At 48.3% G+C, this 26,478-nt stretch overlaps 2 protein-coding genes across 2 annotated transcripts; one reads left to right on the forward strand and one right to left on the reverse strand.

The window, feature by feature from the left end:
* The first annotated feature begins 2,091 nt into the window (after positions 1–2,091).
* LOC102571803 (homeobox protein NANOG) lies at positions 2,092–7,594 on the forward strand. Its single transcript, XM_006267591.4, has 4 exons — positions 2,092–2,360; positions 3,257–3,525; positions 4,207–4,296; positions 5,088–7,594. The coding sequence occupies exons 1-4, from the start codon at positions 2,210–2,212 to the stop codon at positions 5,508–5,510; spliced, it is 933 nt and encodes a 310-aa protein (XP_006267653.1). The 5' UTR covers positions 2,092–2,209; the 3' UTR covers positions 5,511–7,594.
* A 5,825-nt stretch (positions 7,595–13,419) lies between these two features.
* On the reverse strand, positions 13,420–17,790 carry LOC102572028 (homeobox protein NANOG). Its single transcript, XM_006267592.3, has 3 exons — positions 17,431–17,790; positions 15,354–15,443; positions 13,420–14,787 (listed from the first exon to the last, which is right to left on the reverse strand). The coding sequence occupies exons 1-3, from the start codon at positions 17,731–17,733 to the stop codon at positions 14,425–14,427; spliced, it is 756 nt and encodes a 251-aa protein (XP_006267654.2). The 5' UTR covers positions 17,734–17,790; the 3' UTR covers positions 13,420–14,424.
* Between the last annotated feature and the right edge of the window lie 8,688 nt (positions 17,791–26,478).

Consider the following 26,478-nt stretch of genomic DNA (forward strand, 5'->3'; position numbering starts at 1 on the left):
TGATTAGAAGAAACTTTCTGACTATGAGGGTGGCCAGGCATTGGAACAGGCTACCTAAAGAAGTTGTGGATTCTCCATGCTTGGAAACTTTCAGAAGCAGGTTAAACAGACACTTGCCTGGGATTATTTAGTTAGGAATGATCCTGCCCCAAGCAGGGGGCTGCACTAGGTGGCCTTCTGAGGTCTCTTCCAGCTCTGCTTTCCTTTGATCCAAATATTTACTGTACAGTACAATACATAAAGTATAGTTTTCAGCACTTCATAATGTGTTGTTTGATGATCCAAAAAATGATTATCCAGAATGATAATACTACTTAGTCTGGACAATCAACATTCTCCTGCATTTTTATAAAGCTGATTTTAATTTGGGGGGGGGGGGGAGTAGTAGTAAAAAATAAGTATGTCTCTTAAAAAGAAAGCAAAAATTAGACAAAGGGGTAAAAAGAGAGGAAAACGGATACATGCAGAAAAAAGGGAGAGTTGGGCAGAAAAAGCTGGAAAAGGGAGAAAAATCAACAGAAAATGCACAATGAAACTATATCCATTCAGACAGAAGACAAGCAAGTGCTGCCTTTGTATCATCCTGTCCTGGGGAACTGAAAATAATTTCCTAAAACAGTATCATTTAGAGAATTTGCTTTGTTTTGGCTCTGTCTTCCCTCAATACATATATTTATGTAATCCTGAGAGAAAAAGCCTTCCAATATTTGTGCCAAACATTTGCAATTATTACCCTGAAAAAAATTCTGGTTTTAAATCTGCAGTTTAAGTTTGCATGCATGCTTTCTTCAGGCTGACAGGTAATCCAAAGGTCTGAGCTAATTCTTTGCATTCAGGAGGGCAGTGTCTACACCATTAGAGGACATACACCAAAGGTTTCCCAAACCCACTAGGCCATTTGCTTGTGCCCAGAGCCGGATACGAAAAGATAAACAAGTCAGGCCTGATTCTGCCATTGAGTTGAGCAGGGGTTTGTCAGTGAGTCAAGCCATGCCTATAACCCATTGCTAAAGAAAGACAGATGTTTGCATGGGTTTCCTTAGAGCAATGATTCTCCACCAGGGTGCTATACCACCTTGAGGTGTCTTGAAATCCTTTCAAGGGGGTTGGGGCATGCCACTGTGTTAGCACTGTTAGATTTACAAACATGGTTTACAAGATAAACCCGTTTCAAATACAGATCCATCCCTGTGGCTTTTCTGAGTTGTCTGCAGCAGAAAAACGGCCTGGTTTTCTTTCTGTAGTCAAAAGAAGACAGAAAACGAAGAGCTGGCATCTTCCAAGGGCTGTCTCAAGTCTAAGCAAGACTGAGAACCACTGCTCTAGGGAAACTAACCTCCCTGGCACATTTCCTCTGCATAAAAAAAACCAAAAACCAAAACAAAACAAAAAACATTTCCTCTGCATTCCCTCCTGCGTGAGGGGCACGTTGGCACCAGCCTCAGGACGTGTTTTGGCACAGAGCTGCGACACTGTAGCTTCACCCTATTGTCTGCATCACTTTCCACCCACACCCATGGCTCCCTCAGGGGCTGCTCATTTGGGTGGCAGGCGGGGAGCCCCCCACGTGCCCTCCAGGTACTTCCCTCCCACAGAGAAGGGCTCTCCGGAGCCTGCCGCCCCACACAGCTGCTGCTCCTAAGCAGGGGTGCCAGCTGTTTGATCTGTTCCTGGAGATTTCCTCACACACCACAGTGACATTAATTACGGCGCGTAGACATCACGCCAGGCAGGCAAAGGCACCTTGCTATCTATCACCTTTTAAAAACTCATCGGGCTACTGTATGCATCAGATTCAACATCGCCTCTGCGGGCTCGGATCAAGTGTATTACTTGAATGAACGCCCGGTCATTTCTGTCCCGGGTGCCTCTCCGCAGGCTCCTGGAGACGGATATCAAATTCCTGGAGACACCAGGGGGGTTGGCAACCCTACGCCTAAGCCACCCCAGCCAGGCGCCCACCCGCTCTTCTGGGCAGCCTCCAAGGCTGAGCTGTGCCCCCTGCGCGCCCTGCGAAGCAGCTGTGGGCGCCTCTGCAGCCGCACACCTGGGGCTGGGGGGTGATTTGCACCTTCCCCGGTGCAATCTACCCCCTCCCCTGTCCCGCCCGGGGCCCCTCCCCTGCAATCAAGCGCTCTTAGCATGACAATGGCCTTGACCACCACAGCCCGGGGCATAAAGCGCGGCCCGGCCCGCGCCCGGGAGAGCCATGAGCACGCACCTGGCCGTGCCGGCGGCCCCGCGCTACGGGGGCTACTACTGGGACTGCCCGCCCGAGCCGGCCGCCCAGCCCAGCGAGCAGGACGCCGCGGCCCCGGCCCCGGCCCCGTTCCCGGGGGACAAGACCCCCCAGCACCCAGGTAGGCGCCAGGACGGGGGGGACCCTTCTGCGCCCCGCTTCGCTTTGGCTTGGCGGGCGTGGGCGAGCCGTGGCGGGTCCCGCACTGCCCGGGCAGAGCCCTGCGGAGCCGCCTCCTGCTGCTGCTTGCACCCGCCTACCCCCTCCTTGCAGCAGAGATGCCCCCTGGGGCTCTTGCGGGAGGGGAAGAGCTGCCCCTTGTTCGCGGGGCCCGGGCATCCAGCGGGTGTTGGGCCCCGGGAGCCCCGTCCTGGCCCCTGCGGGGGGGCTGAGCCTGAGGGTCACTTCTTCCCTTCCTACAGCCCCTGGGCTCGGCTGCAGGAGAGGGGTGACTGCATAGGAGGGCTTTTCTTGGGCTTGGTCTGAAACTCCTGCCTGCCTAGAGGCTGGTGAGTCTTTGGGAGGTCTTGCAGGCCTGTTCCAGTCCCAAGTATCTGCTCCTTGGAAGTCCTTGCCGGCCTGCTGGGGAGACCTCTCCCCAGTTCAGAGGCTAAGCTTTAGGAGGTGTTGGATTTTCATTCAATCGGCTGAAGGAGAGCTCGGCAAAGGATGCTATGAGGAGCCCTTGTAAACCTTGGCTGGAGGAGGGAACGGCAGCTTGGCTCTCTCGGATGGAGACATGTACCATCCAAAAAAGTGATGTTCTTGTATTTGTTGCAGTCGGGTATGGCCCTTATGTTCAAGTCTGATCAAGATCTACCCCAGGCAGCCTTCCCTAGAACAGCTGTTGCCTGTGACTTGGCTCCTTTAACACTGCTTCCCTTAACTTTGCTCAGTTTGACATGGCCTAACTTAATACAAAGGTGTAGACCTCTGAGGCCAGGTAGGGTGTGATGGAGGGGTTACACTGTCTTTGCAGCACACTGTCCTCATGCCTGTTTTGCTTTCCTTCCCTAGATCTCTCTCCAGCTTCCTCCAGCTCGGGGATGTTCATTCAATACGCCCCGGACTCTGCCACCAGCCCCAATGCAGAGCCCCTCTCCCCACACCTTAACCCCCAGAGGAGTGGGGCAGGAGGTGAGGGAGGAGTGAAGAAAGCCAAGACACGGACAGCCTTCTCCCCAGAGCAGCTGCAGATCCTCCATCAGCGCTTCCAAAGCCAGAAATACCTCAGCCCCTACCAGATCCGGGAGCTGGGCTCAGCCCTGGGGCTCACCTACAAGCAGGTGAACACCAAGGGTCTTATCCCTAGCATCTGCCTTGAAGGGGCTGAGCTGCACCTGTGATTTGAAGTGGTCTGCCTGAATGAGCTGAAGGGGCTAAGCTGCATGGTCAGTCTGGGAACAGGGAGGCCTCTGGGGCAAACCCTGAGGTCCAGTGAGCCTCTTGCTCTCCTGTTGTAATTTGCACACAAATGCAGAGGGAGAAAGATATATGCTCTGTGGCTTGCACTTGCTTTTGCACCAGCCACCTACTTTGCATGGTTGTTCAGGAGTAACTCGGGGGGGGGGGGGGGGAGCAAGGAACAGTGGCAGGAAGCTTTTTCTAGTGTGCCCTGTTCCTTGAGTTGGAGCCAGCCTCAGCATAGAGGAAAGGGAGAGTAGCCTGTAAAACTGTAAGAAGCACTCTCCACTCTGTCTTGTTGAACTGGATGTTGTAATACTGGGGTCTGTGATACAGGAAGAAATGTGGGTGGCTTGTTTGGTTTGTTTGTTTGTTTGTTTGTTTTTTTTCCACTGAGGGATGTTCTTCCCTTTACCTTTTTAGTCTGAACCAATCTGTCAAATGGCTGAAGTGGGGGGCAAAGGGGAGAATCTGCATATCAGTGGTGGGTGAAAGTGCCATGTGTGTGCTTGAAGCCTAAAGATGGATGTCCTACCTTGTCTCCTGTCCTCCATTCTCTCCAGGTGAAGACATGGTTTCAAAACCAGCGGATGAAGTATAAGCGATACCAGAAGGAAAGTCAATGGATTGAGAAAGGCACATGCCTCCCTCAGGTATGAAGCCTGGTGGGATTCCACTATCTTCACTACGGGTAGTTATCAGGGGGGCCTTAATATCAGTTGGATAGTTGTCTTTCTTTTGGCTAATGTGGGATACTTATGAGCTTCCCTGCCAGTAGTTACTCCATACATTTTTTTGCAGTATTAAATTTACTTTATCCCCTATGGCACCATATAAGTCTGTAGTGTGGACTACAAAATTAGAAAAAAAAAATAACCTTTCCATTTCTTAGCAACTTGAGCTGGTCTGTTTTCCAGACTGTAATGGGCTGGCATATGGGTCCAATCCAGCTCATGGTACAGCAGGTCTGTGAGGGGATTTGGAAACTTGTACCTCTAGACTAATAGTGTCATGGAAGTATGCAGAGCAGTGGCTCTCAACCAGGGTGTTTTCTGTAAGATCCTATCAAGGGTGCTACATAGTATTAAGTGCAAACTACATGTGATTCTTGCAAGACAAACCCAGAGATTCTAAATTGGAATCCAGAGTGTCAGAGATCCCACCTGTTGTGGCCTTTCTGAGTTGTTTGCAATGTAATTGCTCTAGTGTCCATAGTCAAAAAAAAAAAAAAAAAAAAAAGGGGGGGGGGTGGAAAGCTATGAAGTGACAATACTTGAGGGATGTCTTGAGTCTTAAGTTTTGAAACCCCTTGGCCTATGGGTTAGGATCCTGTTACACTTGGTCTGCAAAAAAAAAAATCCTGTCCCTCTCCAGAGACCTTGTATTGCATGTGTAGTGGGTGCCCCAGGGTCCTGTTTTCATCCATGACTTCTCTCTTTCTCAGAATGGGTTCTATCAGGCTGGATACCTGGATGTTGGCTCCGGTTACTACCAAGGCTGCTCTGTCAGTGCCAACAGGAACATCCAGACTGTGGCCAATGTGCATCAGACCTATAATAGCAGCCCGGCCTACAGCAGCAGCCAGAGCCTGTACACTTTCATGGCCATTGAGGATGAGGGGACGTTCTTTGGGAAAGCTGCAAGTCCCTGCAACACCCAGCAAGCTGTGGGCTTCCTCAGCCCGCAGAAAGTGAACTTCTATCATGGCTTCCCCACAAATGTGGATTATGCCAGTGTGGAGCTGGAAGAAAGCTACAGTTTCCAGAATACCCCTGGCACTCCAGTGTCATTCCCGGGCTCTGGTGTGCGGCAGCCATACCAGCCAGTCTGGCACCCTCAGGGCACCCAAAGCAATTACAATTCCTAGGCCCTTTCTGGTTCCTTTTCTGCTCCCACTCGTGTCTGCTTTCTCCTTTTAAGTCTCTCAGGGTCCTGATCCTGCCAGGTGCCTAGTGCCCCTAGCTACAGCAGAGGCTCTGCACTTTGCAGGATTTGGCCTTCTCTTCCTTCTTATCTGTAAGAGTTGCCTGTCTAGTTTATGTTCTGGAGTATATGCACACATGTGATGAAAGGCAGCTTCCAAGCTGTTGGCCCTGGCTGGCTCCAGGAATGGATTGTTGCTTTTGCTAATGTCAAGCCATCCTTGTGGACAAGTGTGTGTGTGCTGGAAATTGGAGTAGGTGGGTGGAACAGGCCAGTTATGCCATTAAGTCCTCTTCTGACCTCTTGTCCTGGTACAGGAGGATCTACTATAGATCCTTTCCAGTGCTCTAGTGAGTCCTTGGTCTATGGATCCCTGCAATAAAGCTTCCCTGGAGAAGACTCTCCCAGCCAGTAGCAGAGCATTTGCTGTGGGGGAAAAGCTTTTGCTAAGCTTCTAACCTCAAACTTCCCTCTCTTGTCCGTTTGGTTTTTTTCTTCCTTTCAGTCCTGGTATTTCCTCTACCAACTCCTGTGCCAGTTGCATGATGTGCCTTATCAGAGGACGTGTGTATGCCTTTTCTGAGGGCTAGATATGATAGTCCCACTGCATTCCCAGCTAAAATGACTCTAATCCCTTTTGCTCATTTTAGGACCTCGATGTCTCATTCTGACAAGGGTTTACAAAATTCAGAGCAAGCCCAATCCTCAGCTGCTGCAAGTCAGGTTATGTACTGTAAATCTATTTTCAGCTAAGCATCTGTCCCATGGGTTGAATAGTAATCTAAATTGCATTTATCCTGTATATAAGGACAGAGTGGGGAAGGACAAGGAAATTGTGGCCTGCCAGATCAGTATTGTCATCCAGACACTTGTAGTGTTTGCAAAATGGCTCTGTCTTGTGCCTGTCAGTTCTTAAGGTTGTGCCTTTTGGAGACTTCCTGTCTAGCCAGATGGTTCTTCAGTTCTCTAATTGTTCTTCCTTATTCTGCCAACCCAATACTTCTGATTGCCTTAATACCCTGCCAGGGATCTAATACCAGCATACGCATCATGGTGAGAGCAGCAGATGTCCTCAAGTACCTGTCTAGTTCTCTTCTAGATAACTCATTATCTAGGCATGAAGGATCTCTAGCACTTCACAAATCATAATGCAACACCACTGGAATGCAGCCACCTCTGGGGTGGAGCATGGCAACCAGGTAAAAACACTTTAGTTGTTTCAAGCCTGATGTTTGGGTCACTAATAAACTAGAAATGAGGGGGAAATCCCATTGGGCCTCACTAGCCCACTGCCTCCGTAGGCAGTGCAGCATGGCTTCTTACAGTTGCTTCTCTGGTCTTGAGTAACTTGATAAATGGGGGCTTTTATCAGTTCCCTAGGGGGAGACCTTTTTTCCCCCCACATCCTAATTGGGTTTTTGTCTTGCATCAAGGGCAGACACTTGAGTTTCTTCTGGTGTCAGTGTTGCTTCTGTAGGGGAGAAGTGGGTGGGCTTCTTTTAAAAAACATTTTAGTTGTTGGAGTGTTTGTTTTTTTTTTTTGTTTATTTGTTTTTTTTATAAATGTTAATGGTTTTTTAACTATAAAAACTCTAAAACTAGCCAGGCTTAGGCAACTCTAATGCCAAACCCAGCCTGTTGCTTGTGAAATGGACTGAGTGGTCTCACTTCACTGTTCCAAGCCTGCTGCAAATACATGGCTTCAATTGAAGAAAATCAAATCCTACATGTTACCAATTTTTCTAGTGTTAATAGTGATTTATTATTGGTGGCCAATAGAAAAGTCTCTTACCTTTTTGTTAATGTGTTGTTTTAATCACTGTGACATGCGGTGTTTGCCTGAGGATTTTCTGTTGCATTTAAATTTTAAATGCAAGCAGCTTGAAATAGCTGGGTATGGGTGGGGGGGGAACAAACTTGCAGTGACCTCTAATACTGTTATGGTGTGTGCATGTGTGTGTATTTTTCACATAATGTTTTTTATAAACCTGTGCTTTTACATTTGAAAATAAAATAAACTGAGTTGTGTTAATGTCTCCCCCTCTTTCCCCCCTTAATGTGATAACTTCACTCCTTTCATCTAGAAGCATGAGAAGCACTCTACACTAACCCCTTTACAGAGGGAGATGAAGAACAAACTCAATCCTGTCAGCTGGCAGTAGTTACAAACCATGAGTCAGGCCCTAAAACTCATAGGATATCAGCATTTTAAAAACAGTGGGTGCTTTTCTTCATCTCCAGGGGAGGATGGCTTCCTGTTTCCAGGGCTCTCTCCACAGCCATAGAGGCTAGAACTTCTTCCTTACTGGAAGCAGAGATCTTGCTCCAATCCAAAGATTACAGGAATTTAACTTTAAGGAAGCACTAGAATTGACAGTTCTGCAGAAGTTCATTCTGAGTGAGAGCTGATGCACTACAGCTGTTTCAGGGTGTGTTGTATTCTCCAGATGCCTGCATTATGAGGGGTCCCTGCTTTTGAGGCCATGAACAGGTGTTACATGTTGTGCCAGAATTTTTTTTTTTTTTTTTTTACTTCAGTACAAAGGGTGAACAGAGGTGTTCAAGCACTTCATGGTGAAAGAAACCTAGGGCTCCTGCAACAAACTGCTAGCTTTTTTTTTTTTTTCAGAGAGCAAATTATCTCATTTGGGAATTTTTTTTTTTCTAGTGCAATGTGTAATGCCTGTATGCTTATGCATGGTGCACTAGGTTCCCTGGGACCCCCATTATCCCACAGTCCCTGGGTTTAGCCACTCTTAATGAGTAGTCAGGGTGCTTACTCCTGGATAAGGGAACCTAAGGTATGTTTGGGGAGGGTGCTGTATCCCTGCACCAGAGCTCTGTGGCTAGCTTATGTGACTGCCTACAGCCTGGTGGCTGCTAATGCACTGATGGTAAAAGCTGGTTTTGCCTGTGCTCTCTTAGCCAAGGTGAGAAGCCTTGCAGGTGTTCTAGCAACAGGGAAAGTGCCAGTGTTGTGGCTGTGGGCCATAGGTGTAAGAACAGTCATCTGCCTGCAGGGCAGGGCAGCACTGAATGGAGCTGTCTTCTGTGCTGCGTAAACTGGCATTTGCTTGTGTCTTGAGGCCAGTCTGGGACCTAGGGCAGCAGCTGTAGCTGCAAGGGCAGCAGCTGTTCCTGACAGGGGCAGGAAGCATACCTCCTGCCTCTCTCCCTGGCACCTGGGCCTGCCCCTGATCTATGGTTACCTGATGCCAAGTTGGTATCAGCTGCAGGCGGTGTGCTATGAGGTCAGGGGGAATGAAGAAGCAGCTCCCTATTGCCCCCTGGCTTGTGAGCTTGCCTTTGAGGCAATTTCCCTGCTCTCTACAAGGGCACTGGAACAACTGTATGCCAGCCTTGCAGACTGCCTGGAACTGTGCAGTGCTAGAATTGAATGCCTGTCCCTAGCCTTTGTCTGTCTCCTGCTTCTTTCATTTCTCTCCTTGTACCTGGAGCCTTCTACTGAGCAGTCCTCCTTGTTCTGAGCCCTGCAACCTGCCAGGTCTGCTAGGGAGACAGTCAAGTATGGGAGAATAACCAGATCAGCAACCTTAGGCAACAGAGCTGTAATGAATGTTCCCCTTCCCCAGCAATCTCAATGCTGCTTCCAGATAATGGGTTGAAAATTGAGAGCTGGTCCAGCCTCTGCTGGTGGAGAGCTAGACCATCACAGCCCCCTAGTGGACACAGCATTTGCTGGCAAGAGGATCCCTTCTTACCTGTGTAACTTAACCTCCTCCCTGAACCCCCTAAGCTAGATCTGCTGAAGGACTCTGGCTACTGCATCTTGTATGTACATGGGGGCATGGGAGGGGTCTATGGCCAGAGCTGTCAGTCAGGAGTCTGACCTCCCTCCCTCTCCTTCCTGCCCACTGTACTTCTAATGGATAGCTCTGCTGATAAAGCTTTCTGGTATGTGTTTGGCCTCTAGTCCTCTGCTGCTCAAGAACCAATATGGGGAGGAACAAGGCAGGCTTCCCCAGGCTCACTGTCTCACATCCAGCCAATGGTGATTGGTTTCTTCCTGGCTCCCACAGTTACTCCTGCCACAGATGTGAAGGATGCTCAGTTTTCACAGCCTGTGCAATCTTTGGCCCTTTACTGAGACTGCTACAAATAAAAGAAGGGGCCAGCCAATACCAAAGATGAGGGCAGTGTTGTGGTCTAACCATTATACGGTTAGCAGGGGATTTTACTGTTTTCTTTAAGAATTTAAGATTCCTTCAGTCCCCAAACCTTGGAGGAAATGAGGACCATTGCTATTTTACCAAAGGGACTAAGCCCCAAAGAGAAGAAAAGACATCATCCAGGTCCCACAACACTGAAGTGCTAGAACCTGGACTATATAACCTGATCAGTTGCTCTCCTAAGCTGGGATGGGAAGGGCCTTTATTCTGAATGCTGCAGTTTGGATGCTGCTGGGATTCAAGATTTAAGGAAATGTTTTTTGTGCCCTAGGTCAAATTTGCCAAATCAGCCAGATCAGTTCCAAATCCTATGAATTGTTCAAGAACCATATGTGGCCCTACTGCCAGCAAGTATCCTCCACCCCAAACTTTTCAGCCTGGGGCTTCAGATACTTCCAAATCTTTTGGCAGGCATCCTACATGCAGGCCCAAGCCCAGAGGCTTGGGATTCAGATGCCTCTGAGTTTCTCTTGCCTTGAGCCAAGCTAGGGAGGAGTCTCCCATTTCCACAAAGCTGGCATATAGCTAAGATCTTCCCACTGGAAGCTGGTCAGTGGGAAGCTAACTATGTCACTCTTATAGGGAGCCCTGTCGGCAAGCAGATAGTGCACCCTCCACTACGCAAAGCCATTTTAGTTGTATTACCTTGGTCATGGTATTTTCCCCTGTTGCTGAGATTCAAGATGCTTAAGTGTGTGTGCCTCACAGCCTGGATCTAACACCAGCTTACCCTGTGCAGAGCCCTAAAAGGAAAATCAAGCAAGGCTGTTGCTGACTTCAGTCAATTGAGTGCCTATGTCATATTATGACATAATCCTGTCTGCCCAATAAGAGAGTGGGTTGAGAGTGGGTTACTCTAATTTATGTATCACCTAGACATTCTAGCAATGTGCAAACACTGCCATTAGGCAGACTTGTAAGAGTAGAGCTGTGTGGCTGATTGTTTTTTTTTTTCCAGTTTCTGCCTGAATGAAAAATGAAAGCAGATAGACTTTTCTTTGGATCCATAAAAATGATCTTTGCTGTTGCTTTTTCCCAATAAAATAGAAATGTGTTAGGGGCTGACTAAAATGTTTCATTTAACATGGAAACATTTTGTTTTGTTCTCAGGAATTTTGCTGCTTCCCCTGCACCAAATTCAAGTACATTTCAAAATAAAACTTCCCCTTTGAAATAGGAAAAAGGGGAAATTTTGGCAGAGGTTTAATTACTTCCTCCTCCCTAAGTTTTCAAGGACAAGGGTGCTGAATCGCTTGCTTGGAGGCCACATTTGTCCCCTGGCATCATGTTATGAGGCCTGTGGGGCTGTTCACGGGTCCAGAAATTTGACAGCAGGAGGGTAGTAGCAAGGGCTGGGTAATGCCTTATCTGGGGTGTGATGGTTAAAATACTGTGTGAGGAAGCAGAAGCTACAGGTTCAATACCTCCCTCACTCCAAGGTACAGAGGATCAGGAACCCTAGTTTCCTGCTTCCTGCACAAGTGCCCCCCTGCCTGCCCTCCATTGTGATTATAGGTTTTGCCAGACTCAAATTTCAGGACTTACATGTATAAGCAGATCTCCATACCTATAGAAAGCACTGTGGGCTGAATAGCATGGCCTTTTATGCAAGATTGGGTGTGCAGGTCAGCACAAGGCCTGGCACATGTGGCCAGCCAGGGGTGTCATGGGGCTTCAGGGCCTGATTCTGATGCATAGGGCCAGGTGAGGGATGGATGTGGGGCCCAGGGCTTGATCCTGGTATGTGGAGACCCAGTCTGGCCCATGCCACTCATCTGGTCCACAAGACCAAAAGATTAAGCTCTACACACAGGCCTGGGTATGCTCAGTAGGCTGCCCTCTGGCTGGTCAGCTGCAGAGTGAGATAGGAGCACCAGCTTATGCATGTAAGTTCTGAATTTTTTGTCTGGCAAAACCTATAGCCATAAGGGGCAGAGGGGAAGCAAGCATTTATACAGGGAGCAGGAAACCAGAGTTCTAGGGGCTCTGGACCTTGGAGTGGGTGGTGCAGGGAGGAGTGGGGGGAGCAGGTAGCTCCTGCTTCCTCACACAGTACTTTAACCATCACACCATGGGTAAGGCATCATCCAGCCCTTTTCTTGCAGTTGGCCATAACCAAGAAAAGGATATATAAGGGACCACATGAGAGCATATGGAAGGGTTCTACCATTGGCAGAAACTTCAGTTCATTTTATTCAATGAATGTAAAATGCAAGATGCATTCAAGCACCAGCTTCAAGGGGCGAGCTGAAAACAGCTTTGGTCAATACCCAGCTTTTTCCCTGCTGGGGACCCTCACTTACCCATACACAACTCAGGCTGCTCTACATTTACAAAACACACAGCTCCCATCTGAGAGACAGATTGTACCAGAAGAAGGGGTTCTTTTCCCAGTGTAATTTTGATTGGTTCCATGTCTAAACTAAGCTATCTCAGCAAAAACATAGGTTTTATCTCTTTCCTGGTAGAATTTCTGTCCATATTAGGGTTTTTCTTGGTAAAGCAATGGAAGTTGGGGGTGATTTTTTTTCCTGCTCCTACCCCATGTAGTTGTGCTGGCAACGTTTTTAAGTGTAGATCAGGCCCTGAGTCCTTATCTTTGGTATTGCTATTCTCCCAGAGGAGGGAATGCACTGTACTGGTCTGTGGCACCTTCACTTGACATGCTGGATCCACCCTAGAGTTTCTGCTGCTCTAACCATATCATTAACAAAAATGTACCATAACTGAACTAGCTATACTGGTACATCATCTGGGTGTAGATTCAGTCTTATTTAGCCTCTAGTCTTATCTGCACCATAGATGAAGATATGACCTGCAACTTCAGGTATGCTTTATCATTACATTAGTCATTTAACCCTGTTGCATGCATCACAGCTAACATGGACTGGGAAGTCTTAAGTGGAGCAGGGGAGTTAGCTTTGCACTCAACATTTCTGTTCCCTCTTGTCCTGGTCTTGCTAGCCCCAACTTTGCCAGCCCCAGCAGTCTCACATCAGGGCTCACATTCCCCAAGCCATGGGAGTAACTTTAATAACAAGATTTTTCTTTTCCTGATGGGGCATTTCTTTACTTTGCCCTCTGGTTACTGAACCCCTCAGCCATGCTCAGGACAGTTTTCTGAGCTTCCTTTGCAATCACACAGTCTAGAACCTTTCTTAAAGAAAATAAAAGCAGATTTCTCCAGTGATCACATGGCTCCAGGAACTGGTGTTTTACCAAAGACAACAAATACCACATGGTGTATGTGAAGATCACAAATGGAGCAACACTGGCTTAGGTCCATTTGTTTCAAACATATGGGGAGCCCCAGGGTAGATCAGCTGCTCCCAACAATGGATCTAGGAGTTTGAAAAGGAAGGTGCAATCAAAGTGTAGGCTGGGTGTCATAGGTGACTCTGCCTGCCTGCCCCACTCAGGAAGAGGGCCTGGGCATCCCAGCTCTAGCAGAATCTGGGTCTCTTGGGTCCCACAGGTGGCAGGAATGGATGAGGGGAATCAAAGGAGGATGCAACCATACCCTCACATCCCCTCCCTGAGCTCCGCCCATTTTACCAGTGTCATCCTAGTTTGGAACAAGGGAAGACTGAGATGAATGAGGCAGGTGACATCCTAGAGCTTCTTTTTTGTTGTTGGGGGAAGACTCAGGCAGGCAACATTACAACAAGTTCAATTCAGGTCATGTTTCAAAGCTTTGCTTTGCAACTGTGAAAGCTAAAAAGTTCCACTTAAAGTTGAGTTCCATTACCAAATACGCACATGCACCAAATAGATATATGAATATGAGATAGATGTATATCACATGACTCCAACAGCTGGGGCCCTGATCAAAGATACTTTTAGGTATAAAATTTCCACTGAAATCCTACTGAATTATTAAACTCCCTTTGAAACCGTCCTGAAGCATCTGGAGCATATTTATATCTTAACCTGGTTCATGCATCATCTAATGTTGTGTAGTGCAGACCTAAATGAAGAGGTTCATAAAATGTTGCAGTTACCTTTGGCCCACTTACATTAAGATTCCCAGTGTTTCCAACATCAGTGGAGCTGAATTGGTATTAGAGCTCATGGGACACTCCTTCCAGTGACCCTGGGATACAAATCCATAATAATGGAATATGGCAGGCATGGTTGGTTACTCTTTCTACAGTATAATTTTCCAAGTTACAATAGCCTGCTCTTTGTTCAGATGTGCTAAATACAGACAAATCAAAATACTTCAGCCAGGGAGCAAAACTGAAATAAAATTAAATAATAATCCCCTTTTATTTTGTTTGCCATATTAGAAGCATCTTGGATCCCTTGGCTTCATCACCGAGATGCAGTAAACCAAGAACAAGAAGGGAAAATTATATAACTGCCCAACAATTCCTGCATCAAACCCACCACTTCTGGTTGAGCTGGGCTGTGTCTTTTAAGTAAACCTCTCAACTTGCTGCACAGGAAATACATGCAAGTTTGCAGATGGTTATGGGTAGATGCACACTGGTTTTTGTAAATGAGCTTGTGGGAGTCTGTACGTGGGCATAAGCGAGAGTGTCTGGTTGTAAGAAAGGTACACAGCTGTAGAGCTACCGCCACACAGAGAGAGCACAAGAGGTACAAAGAAAGGAAGAGAAAAGGAAGCTGAGTCACAGTTGCTTAGATCTTCTGCATCCGTCCCATTTAGGTGTGATATAGATGGTGCCCAGAGGTGCCTGGGAAAGAAGTCACAGCAGCAGAGGCATGGTGGAAGCTATAGCCATCTCCTGTCTTTGTGCCAGTGTATTCCACAGTTCCAGGGAAGCCATGATAAAAGTCTACTTTGTGCTGGGCAATGAACCCCACTGTCTGTTGGACACTGCAGGCACCCCCAGCTTTGCTGAAGACTCCCCCGTCATCGCTGGCTACAAATGCATATGAATTCTGGCTGGGCCCATAGTTCTGACGTGAGGTGCCCATCGCTTGGATGTTTCCAGCCGTGCTGATTGGGTAGCCCTGATGGAATTTGGGGTGCATTTCCAGGTAGCCACTGGGGTGGAACCCATTCTGAAAGAGAGGGAAGGTGAGTCAAAACAAAGGACAGCTTCCCTGGCACTCCCAGGACTGACCTGTAGCAGGACTATCAACTGTGATTCTTCAGGCTGTATTCTGGTCACCCTCTCTGGGCAGGAGGGGACAGCAAGAATTTTTCCCCTCCTTATTGCATAGCACTGGACAAAGAGGTGCCTTATAGGAGAAACAGGTCTCCTTCTGAACAACTAATCCAAGCCACTGGCACAATGGTATCAGGACCTGGCTCCTCCTTATTTTGAGTCAGTAGCACAGAAGAAGAAACCCTACACCAGACACACCATTGCTTCTTGCCACATGGTATTGTACTAGATGTAAGAGATCGAATTAGGTACCATTTGTGCCTCCTGGTATGACTGGAGACTTTGGGCTGAATGAACAGAACAGCTGGACGCAGAAAAGGCAGATCTATATTGTGCTGGAGCGTGGCAGAGGTAGAACACCCCATCTGATGGACTACTGTTCTGTTCCAGGCCAGAAAGGGGTAAAGGGAGTCTGAATGAATATGCCACTAGGTTTATCCCTTGATGTTAGGTCCTTACCTGCATGAGACTCTGAGCCCGCTCTGCCCACAGGCCATGCTTCTGACATCTCTTCAGCTTCATCCTTCGGTTCTGGAACCAGGTTTTCACCTGCAGCCAAGGATCAGAAAGAGGGAGGTGAGGGCTTCGGGGATGAATGGATGGGGGCCAGCCTACGGCATTTCTCACTGCCCAGTCAAACAGGTGGCAGTGAGCTGGGACTGAGTGATCAGGGATCAAAGGAACAGAGCAGAAAGCCTCCAAGTGGGCAGGAGGCGGGGTGGGGGTGTGGGTTGCTATGATCATTCAGATTGCAACACCATAAGAAACTCCATAAGCAACACCATGCTTATGGTGATGGGGACACTCTTTCCACTTCCCAGGACACAGGTGTCTGTATGATGCTCATTGCCATTCCCACTGCCAAGATAGAAATGGATGAATGTTGTCATTGACTGGCACTAATCAAGCCCAGCTTGGTCTCTGTGATCCCAGCTGCTGACTGGCCTGAAGTCCCTCCTGATTTCAGGCAGGACTGAGCAGAAATCACATATCTGTAAGAGTGTTCGTATCAGTCCCTAAATTCCAGATCCCTGATAGGGATGAATTCCAGAGCCAACTGCCCCTGGGATGCATCTGGAGTGCCAAGGAAACCATTGCACAGATGTTGATTGCAGGAAATAGCTGGCGTCTCGCCTGTCCTGTTCCTGGCAGAACAGGTTTGGCTTGTATGGGTGTGTGCATGTGCACGTAAAATTGGCTAATGGCTGTGACAGTCCCTGTTCATGCTCGGACATTTGGGACACCTAGTAATGCCCAGCACTGTCCCTCATCCCTATCCAACCCCTTGGTGTGTTAGACCTAATGGAGAAGGAGTTGCTGGCATATGGCAAGTGTAGGGCTTGTGGCTTCTCATCTGCTGGAGGGCAAGACCGCTGTAGACAGACTCCCATTCAGCTGGACCTGAGCAAAAGGCATCCTCCTCCCAGGCATTGCTGCTTCCTGGTACCAGCCCTACTATCACCCGAACCTTTGAGGGTACTGTGCATGGAGCTAGCAGGACCTGTACACTGCCTGATGTCAAGCCACTGCAAACACTAGACTTTTAAACATTTTTTTTCCCTAGTGGTGATAGACAGTGGTGATAGGACATGTTCAGCAGTGGGGAAAGATGGCTACAACTTCCCAGTGTCTGGCAGATGCCACTGACTGCGCTTGGAGGAATGATCTCTAAATGAGTCCAAGCCAGGTTATTTAGTAACTTATGGCAACTCACTAATGCCTGGAACTGCACCCAGAAAAAGACCAAGAGGTCAGGACACAAAATGCAAGAACATCTGGTGACTCCCCTCACTGCTGGCACACACTGTTCACCCAGCCCCCCAGCACTGCCAGCAACCAGCATTCAGCATCCATGAATCAGAATCACAGTGAAACACAGCACAACCTCATATAATGAACCCTGTTTGTAACAACCCCCAGCTTTTCACAGTTGCAGCAGCAGGGCCCAATTTTTTGCATTATGATGATGCAGCAAGTAGACCAACCCAGTTAGGGTGAACACTCTCTTTTTAATGAATCTTTTATCCCCAGGAATGTTCATAGATTCATAGATTCATAGATGCTAGGGTCGGAAGGGACCTCAATAGATCATCGAGTCCGACCCCCTGAGGTTATATTTTTTTTTAATTGTAATTTTGGGGCTTTTCAAATGTGTTCATAGCTCTTCCTCTTAAACCAGGTGTGCTAGAAGCTTTAAAAAAAATTAAAAATGAGATGCTCATGATGCTCACATGACTCCAGGTGCTGGAGCTTTAAAAGCACCAGATATTGCCTGATTCACAGTATACTTGTGAATACTGGAGGCACCAAGGATTGACTACATTCTCCTGCTGCTTCTCCCCCCACCCCATGGTACCCTGACACACTTAGGATGAATCTGCGGCACTGACCTCCAGGTACTGTCAGCCAGTACCAGCCCCCTTACTCTGTGCCCATCACCCACACCTCCTCTGTGTCTGCTGCTCATCTTTCCCTGTGAGTAGCATTCCCCAAAGATAAGACAGGTCCCCTTTGAGACAATGCCCTCAATGCTCACCTGCTTGTAAGTGAGCGCTAGTGTAGCAGCCAGCTCCCGAATCTGCTGGGGGCTGAGGTACTTCTGGCTCTGAAAGCGCTGGTGCAGGGTCTGCAGTTGCTCCTTGGAGAAGGCCGTACGGCTCTTGGCCTTTTTCACCTCTCCGGTACTTTTCTCCCCACCCTTCTGGGACTTGGGAGTAGGTTGTGGGGAAGGGGATGCTGCATGGGGGCTGGTGGCGGAGTCTGGTGTGAGCTGGCTGAAGTTCCCAGAGCCGGAGGAAGCAGGGGAGAGATCTAAAGACAAAAAAATGTAAGGGAACATACACTGTAATCCACTGGGCCATGTGTGCCATCAGAACTGCTTCTCTATGTGGGTAACAGCACAGAGAGATTTGCATTTAGCTTCAGGGCTTAAGAGGCTTTTCAAGGGAAAGGTTGTGGTATTGGTTTGTGCTGCCAAAGGGAAGCTGTGAGTGGCTGGAAAAGTCTGGACGATAATGCCCTTTATCATCAAAGCTAGGCAGAGCATTTTCACCTGGTGATTTCAGAGTGCTCTCCAGATGGATGAGCAGCACTATTATTCTGTAATACAGGAGGAGGAACTGGGGCAGAGAGAGGGGTGTGACATGATCACACAGCAAGTCCAGGCACCAGAATCTCAGGCTTGTCTTTTCAAGGCCAGCTACTGATGAGACACCCCACAGGGCTCTGATTTTCTGAGCACAAGTACTCAGAACTTTATGCAATTCAGACCCCCTCCATTCTGGTGCCCCAGCACACAGGCACAAGGAACCCACAGCCATTTTTTGATAGTAAAGGCCCAACTGCTTAGTTTGGACTCCAGCCATTCCTGCTACCCCTTTGCAGTAATGACACAATTCTACTCCCTCCTATCCATGGAAGTAAAAGCACTTTGCAAACTGATGAATTGATCCTTGACTCATGTGGGAAATATCAGTATGATCACTGTGCGTAATAGAGGGAGCCCAAAGAAGCAGTGATAAGCAGAAGGACCCCATGAGACAGTCAGGCCTAGCCTTAAATTGGCTTACTTGAAGCAAGCTGCTCAAGCTGGCACTAGGCTTAAATGAAAAACAGAACAGTGTGTTTTACTGATGAGAGTTTGGAGCAAGGGAAAAGGAGGAGAGAGATGGTGCAGAGCCCTCCACAAGAGAGATGGTTGACAGCTCTCTAAAAACACCCTGGAGGAAGTGTTCAAGGGAAGACCAGGGGCTGAAAAATCCCCTTCCTGTTTGTCCTGGCCCATGTCCTAAGGGAGTCCTGGGTTGAAGGACGAAGATGAGATTACAATCTCAAGGGAGAACTTCCTAAACTATCTGCGCCACTAGCCCAAACAAAAGCTCCTGACATGCAAAGTCACTGAGGCAGTCTGAACAGGAAAATATAAGCAAGGGTAATTACAAGGATAGCTCTCTCCTGGGTATCTGGTGTGTCTGTCAGTACCCAGCACTAGGGCTAGAAGTATCCAGTCTCTCTCTCACCAGCCTGACCGGATGTGCTGGAACAAGTCCTTCCTTCTCCTGCTCCTCCACCCTCCACCCACCCCCGCCCTCTCAACTAATCTTTTTTTCCATATTTCTCCCTCTGCCCCCCAAAATCTGTGGCTGGATTTTAACCCTGCCAATCACCATTCTGCCAACCAATGAATTGGGAGGGAGAAGGGACAACATCCACTTGTGGGTAGTGCAGTTTTGGAGTTGGTAACAGAACCTTCCTGTCCTTAACAACCCCCTACCTCCCAAGAACCTGAACCAAGGGGCAGGAGAGGAGAGGGCCATTTCTTCTTCTCCAGCAGGTACCTCACCCATGACTACTTCCCCATATAACTCTCCTTTCCCACTGTGGGCCCCTGGGTGCTGTCCCCACCCCCAGCTGAAGTGGAAGAAATCCTTGTGTTGGAGGAAAGGTCAAGTGAACCTCAGATGTGGGCCTTGTTCCTACCTGTGTCACAATGCATGACCTTGGGTCTCCCCATGCACTGCTTCATGGTCAGGCATCTACAATGTGAAGTTACTTTCCCTTCTGTACAGTGCCACAAAGTGGGAAGTTTTTGAGCAGGATTAAGTCGGGGAGAGTTTAGGGGTAAAGACACAGGCTTTAGAGTCTGCCCAGCTGCTTTGGGAATGAGCACCACAGGAAACCCCGCAACTAACAGGTATGCAGCAGGCGTCCATCTTCCTATCATGACTTCAGCAAGACCGCAGCAATCCCCACCAGCAATTCTGTCCCCATCTTACCATTGCTACCATGGTTTCAGTCCCCTCACTGCTTCTGTTCTCCTTCCACTGAGCACACCACTTCCAACACGCCTCCCAGGCTTCTCTCCCTGGCTTCTCTCAATAAGAAAAAGTTTTGGAAACCTCTGTTCAAAGCAAGTGCTTCCCCTCCACTTGATTTGCTTCTCAGCTACTGGCAACTCCTTATCCCTCAAGAGCTGGCAATGTGAACTGTGGGCTGTAGGAGACAAGGAGAGAGGTGGGGCAGCTCTGCAGCAGTGGGGACCTGGGTCAGATGGGCTGAAGAGGGGTTTGGGTGACAGGGAGGTAGGTCCTGGCAGAGGTGTAGCAGGGCAGCCATGATGCATGGGGCAGTGCTGACTCCTATGCTGATGGCAACAGTGCTTTCAGCTGTTGCTGAAGTGGTAGCTATTTTTGTGCACCCCACCCCCCTTTCAGTGATGCTGCTGGGTCACCTGCAGATATACAGCCTCTGATTGGAAGGGGGGGGGAGGGAAGCTGGATGATATGGGTGATTGTAGACAAGAAGAATGGTGAATGCAAGCCAGCTTTTAGGCCTTGCGGAGGCTAAAGGCTCTCCCCATCGCTGGAGGAGCAGGAGCACAGAGCTACGCCGCAGTAGCTGTAGTGAGATGAGGAGGCTTTTAGGCCCTTCCAAAGCTAAAAACCACCCCTGCTAAGTGGGGAGTCACAAATTCAGGCAGTCCCCTCCGGCCCCTCCTGTTGCATTTCCCATGGAAAGAAGTAAGACAGAAGGCAAGCCTTCCTTGACTGGGATACAGCCTGGGCCACAGCGGTGAAGACAGCTGAATCCTAACCATCAAGGAGAGAGGCCTAACTAGGGGCCCATGTCTGTGGGGTGGGGTGGACCAGTGGGTTATGTGGGGACTATGTTTTCAGGGCTGCCTTCAATGGGAAAAGTATGTTGCAGACACATGGCTTCCTTCAGCCAAAGCTCCTCTTACTCCCTAGAGTCTGAACCATCCCGGTGTTTGGAGTAAAATCTGCACCACCACCCCCTCCCCTCCTAGACCCAGCAGAAGAAAAGCATCCCCTGCAGAGCACCCCATGAGAGAAAGTTTAGGAAAAGGACAGGAACACCAGCTCAAACCAACCCTGCCATAAAACAGGGATGGGTCCAAATGCCCTCAGCCCCTGATCTCTGGTCCCTCATCCAAAGCCCTGCATGTCTGAATGTTCCAAGATTGTGAGAGGGAAGGGATGAGAGAGGGTCTGCTCAAAATTAGGATCTTAATTCTGCTGTCTTGGACCTCCAGAGGCATCTAATGCATGATGGTCTCCTTGATGGATTTCTGGCCTGTGTAACATGCAAACTGTAAAGCTAAGCCTTCTGCTTAAAGTAAAAAACAAATCCCTACACCTGGCAGTCAATATAGTTTTCCAAACAAAAGCAGGATCTCATGCACTATCCAGCATGCAGACAGCCTGAAACAACCACTCAGATTCTTGCTATGACTAAGAGTTGTAAACTCTCTTATACCTCTGTAATGAAAACCGTTTCTAACTCTTAAGATGGTTCAGCACTAGAAGAGATTACCTAGAAAGGGTGTCACTCTGTCACTGGAAGTTGTTAAAACCATGTTAGACAAATATTTGTCTGGGCTTGTTTAGAACAGAGGTTCCCAAACTTTTTCATTGTGTAACCCCTTCCAGATTTACTAGCTGCCCAGGTACCCCTACCAGCCTGTGTTTTATATTTATTTTAATCCCTTAAATGCCAATTATTACTATAATGAAAATTATATCTGCCATTACACCATTTCTCCCTTGTACTTGCCCCCCCCAGAGATGTCTTGCATACCCCCAGGGGTACGCATACCACAGTTTGGGAACCCCTGGTTTAGAGAGAGCTAATTCTGTCTGGAGCAGGTCAGTGGGCTAGATAACCTCCTTAGGTCCCTTCCAGTGCTCTCTTTCTAGGATTAAATTCAGTGGTGTGTTGGCTCTGGAATGGAACAGTGACACTAAGTGAAGACCTATCTTCCTTAGTTCTTTTACTGCTATTCTTTTGTGTAGAAGGGATACAAAGGGGACAGGACTGAAGCCCATGGAGATGGGAGTTTGGAGTTTGGTTGCAGTGATGAAAATGTGGAGGAAAGACAAAGGGGGAGAAAGGACAGATGGGGGGCGGGGGGAGAAACAAGCAGATGGGGAGGATAGAAACAAAGACAAGGAACAGTGATGGATTCTGCCAGGGAGTGGGCTTCCTACAGGAGAAATACTGAATGTGGCTTACAATCTCTACTTTTCCCAGATCCTGACAAAGGGACCTTGATCCCAAAAGCTTGAAGAAAAGGACAATTTTCTTGCAATTTCCCAGTTGGTCTAATAAAAGGTATCATTTTGGAACCAAAAGTTTTAGTTTTTTGTATGTCTCCTTGGCAGATGATAAAACTTGTAACTAGAAGCATAGCTCCTACTTGAAGGCCTTGATCTCTGAGCAGAGCCAGTGCTGACAGTCCTAGGGACTCTGAAGGGAGCTGAGGGCAAGATGGAGTCCCGATGCATGTCCTGCCCCACCAAACATAATAAATGGGTTCTAGCACTCCCTAAAAACAGATCTGACAGCTCTTGCTAAAAGTGGGCCTTGGATAGTCCTACGGGCCTTGGCTATCAGCCTGCTAGGATACGTCTTCAAGCAATCTTTTAAATGCTGCAGCAGGGACACAGACAATCCTGCTTTGCATGTCTGTTATTTTATAGCTGAGGTTCCCAGAGCGTGTTACAAGCATGAATAAGTCAGGCTTATGTCCTCATTTTACAGAAAGGTAAAAGAAGCATGAAGAGGGGAAGTGGCTGTTCACAGTCCCATAGGAAACCCAGACAAGAACTGGAAAAACCCAGGAGTCCTGACTTTCACCAACCCCTGCTGTAATCATTGGACTCCATTGCCACTCTTTGCCCTGCTGGGTCAGGAGTAGCGCTGTCTCTGGTTCATAGATGAGGCACAGACAGGGAAACTGAGTAGCCCAAGCCCAAGGTCACCCAATGAGTCAATGACAGATCTGGAATTAGAACCCCGGTGTCCTGAAGCTCAGGCCCTTGACCTTGATACCTTACCTGGGTTCTCATTCTTTTCCTCTGGCTCTGGAAACTGGACATTACCAGCTGGTGTTGCTGCGCCTCCTGGGCACGGATCTTGTTCTGCCTCCCCTGCAGAGTTCCAGTAAAACTCCCTGTAGCCTGCACCAGCCCCACTTGGGTACGACTGGTAAGAGGGCATAGCCAAGTGAGCAAACATGGGTTGGTATGAAGAAAAAGTTGGTATGAAGAAAAAGTGGCTCCTTTGCTAGCTCCCTAGACACTACACCTTGCTCAGAGGCTGAGCTGTCGGGGAGTCCCCTTTATAGCAATCAGTTCCTTTCTCTGAAGTACAATATCCTCCATCAGCCGTGTTTTGTCATGTTAAAGAGGGCTGATTGGTGGGGAGGGGACCTGTGAGACAGACAGGGAGCTGGGACAAGGAAGGGGAAGGAAAGAGGCACATGGCATCAGGGTTAAAAAATGTCCCCCTGAATTCCTGGCATTCTACAGCTCTCTCAATGCCTCCCCTCCTCCTCCAGCTCTGCCTGATCCAGCACCTGAGGAAGTAGTGCAAAACCTTCCACTGACTTCACTGGCTGTGGCGCTAACCTCCTACAGGCATTAAAAAGCAGCTCTCTGTCCCATGGGAAAGGCTGCCCATGGGGAAGAGGCATACTCGCAGCAAAGGGAGATGAGTTTCAACTGTCCACCAGGATTGGGAGGAAGGGTAGTGCATCCAGGTCTCCTCAGATGGCCCTTTAATGAAGGCAGCTAGGACCTCACTTGATGTTTAGGAAAGGCTTTGCAAACAGAGGGCTGAAGCAGTTTGCAAATTGGGTGGAAAATGCCACAAAATCAGAACAGTAGCACTTTATTCCCTATTGACCCTGGTCAAAAAGGAGGCACGGGAGCAAGTCAACTGAGAATTAAGGCCTGGTGGTTGGAAACCATCTTTTTGTCTTAACATGAAATGCCCACTGTTGGGATCAGCATCTGGCATGTCTGCCTTCTGATGCCAGATCAAACCCCAGAGCTGCAGGGAAATATGCACCTGGCACCCGATCCAGTTTTGCAGGGCAGGCCAATCAATATAGGCTATTGATTCATTTCTGCATGTGTGCCAGAGGCATTTTTGCTGTATCACACAGTGGCCTTAGATAGTTCATCTCCACACAGGGTGTCCTAGGAACTGCTCCTCAAAGCTCAAGCGTAACCCTCCTTTTACCAGTGTGTGGCTGGTTGTGAAGTGGGGCTGGACTAATCAGGGTTGAGTCGATGTGGTGCAACAGATGGGGCAGCTTGTGCTGTTTTTTATAGGTGGTCTTTAATATGTGCTTCTGTTTCATGTGCTGATGTGAGAAACAGGCTACTGAGCTACAAGGTCAAGTGGTCTTACCCAGTATGGAAGTTCTTATTCCCAGGAGCTAAGACTACAGGTAAGATAGGGCCAAATCCTATTCAATTCTATGTGCCTAGGTGGCCTTTAAAGTCTAGTTCTTGGTGTTAGCCTCTGCCCCTAAAGAGGCAGAATCTATTCTACTTCTGTTGATATAGTGATTATTATTAAGTGTAAGGACTTTTGGTGCAGTGGCTAGACCCCAGGCCTCCTCTCTTCCAGGGCATTGACTCACCCTTGCTCTGCTCTGCTTGCCTCACCCTGGGCCCAGATATCTCCCACTCTTGGCTACCCAAAGGCCAGATTCAAGAGGAGGGCCCATGGCCTGGTTATTAGATCACTGCACTGGGAAATATGAGATGCAGGATCAAGCCCCTGTTAGTGATGGGGTATCAGGTTTCACTTAGGCCTTTGGTACTGAACCACTTGGTGTCCCAGGTCAAATCACTGAAGCTTATTTTACCCATCTGTATAATGGGGTTGCAGACGCTCCATTGTCAAGCATGGGATTGAGCTCCCCCGCTGAGCAGCCCTATGTCAAAGCAAAGCATCCCCATTGTTTCTCTTGTTGGGCAATTGTTTATCAACCCCACTCTCACCAGCTGCCTATTCTCCTGCCCATTCTGTCACCTCTCCTATTCTACAGGTCTGTGAGGCCTCCCTAGGGGAGAGCATGAGGTTGTAGAAACCTTGGTGCTACCAGAATGAAGGTGACACCCAGAGGTTTAGCTGCACTCTTATATTCTAGTTCTTATGTTCCTTTCATCAGACCCAGAGGCTGTTTTGCAGGACAGGGGTGAGAACAGACCCATTCCAGACAAGTTAGCTTATCTGTGATGTAGCAGGTGGCAGCAATGGCACAGACATTAGCTGAGCAGGCTGATAGCAGGAGAGTGCTGCCAATCTCTTGTCTAGTTGCTCCTAGATCCCTGGGGATCTCCCTGGGGAGGAGAAGCACCTTCTTCCATCTACTGTGGTCTAATGTCTCAGGCATTCACTCCCACAAGCACCTCTGCATGGTATTCAGGCTAACACAGCTAGCAACCTTTCTCAGCCAAGCCTCTGTCATGCCCACCATTGAACCGATTCTTACTTGAGGCTGTCATTCTGAAGGTACAGCTGGATCTCCTCACCCAGAGGAGCTTACTGAAAGGAACATAATATTATGCAATTTTCCCAGTCATTCTCAGACACATTTCCCTGGCAGTCGGGATATTCATGTTCCCTGAGTTTGGAATTATCCTCCTCCAACTCACTCCAAACCTGATCTACCTGTCAGGGCAGAGACCAAGTTCCTTTGGCTCTTTCCTGAGTGCCAGGGATTGACAACCTGGGGTAGAATCTGTTCCGTTGAACATCTGTCATTGAGATGAAAAATGCAAATAGAAGGCCAGATCTTAGTCCATCTTAGTCAGATGGGGTCAGATCTTAGTCAGATGCCCCAGTGTGGCCCTATTCCCCCCTGCTCAAGTCCACCCATCTACTTTTGTAACATGCCATCTTTTTTGCATCAAGTCTGAGTTACAAAAGGCAGTGAGGAGGAAGAGGAGGAGGACTCACCCACTTTTCACATTAACTCTTTCTCAGGGACTAGAGAAGGGTGGAATGGAATTACACTTAGGCACCTATGTCCACCTGTGCACCTAACAGGGTGGCCCAAATTATTGTCTCTGTGCTTGTATATTGTGTGTCAGTACAGGGTATAAACCAATAAAACAAATGAAACTTTAATGAAAAAACATTGAAAGTGCCCAATGAGCTGATTGCACAGATCACAGGGTGTCATTTTTCACTTAAGATTTTACATGCACAGAAGCCAGGAAACTCCATAGGAGTGATCTCACACACAGTGTTTAGAGGACCCAGGTGAGTTTTAGATGAATTTGAGTCCTGTGGTCACAAGTCAGAACCCAAAGGCTAGTGAACCTGGGCTGAATTTTGAGCAGACTCAACTGCAGAGTCAAGTGAACTTGGATCCAGTTTGGAGCAGTGCCTTGCAAGCCAGGGGCTGGTTTGAAGTGGGTGGTGCAAACACAACACAGCAACTACCCTGCACCCCAGAATCACTCCAAGTTTTGGAGCCACAACAGAGCAAGAGTTCAGACCTTCTGGGAACAAACTTCTCCAAGACAAAATGCAACTGGGGAAGCCTTAGGCCCTGGTTATCCGAGCCACAAATTAGCCCTACATTCTTCCCAAGTGACACATTGATCCCCTTAATGCTCAATCTGCTGCTCTGCTTTCTTCTCCTACCCTGCACTCCCTGTTCAATTTTCTGCTTTGCTTTCTGCTTCCCACCTTATCTGTCACTGGGCTGCCTGTCCTCTCCATGATCTTCTGTGTGCCACATACATAAACTGCCTGTGTC

Source organism: Alligator mississippiensis, chromosome 4 (assembly GCF_030867095.1).
Source record: "Alligator mississippiensis isolate rAllMis1 chromosome 4, rAllMis1, whole genome shotgun sequence".
NCBI lineage: Eukaryota > Metazoa > Chordata > Crocodylia > Alligatoridae > Alligator > Alligator mississippiensis.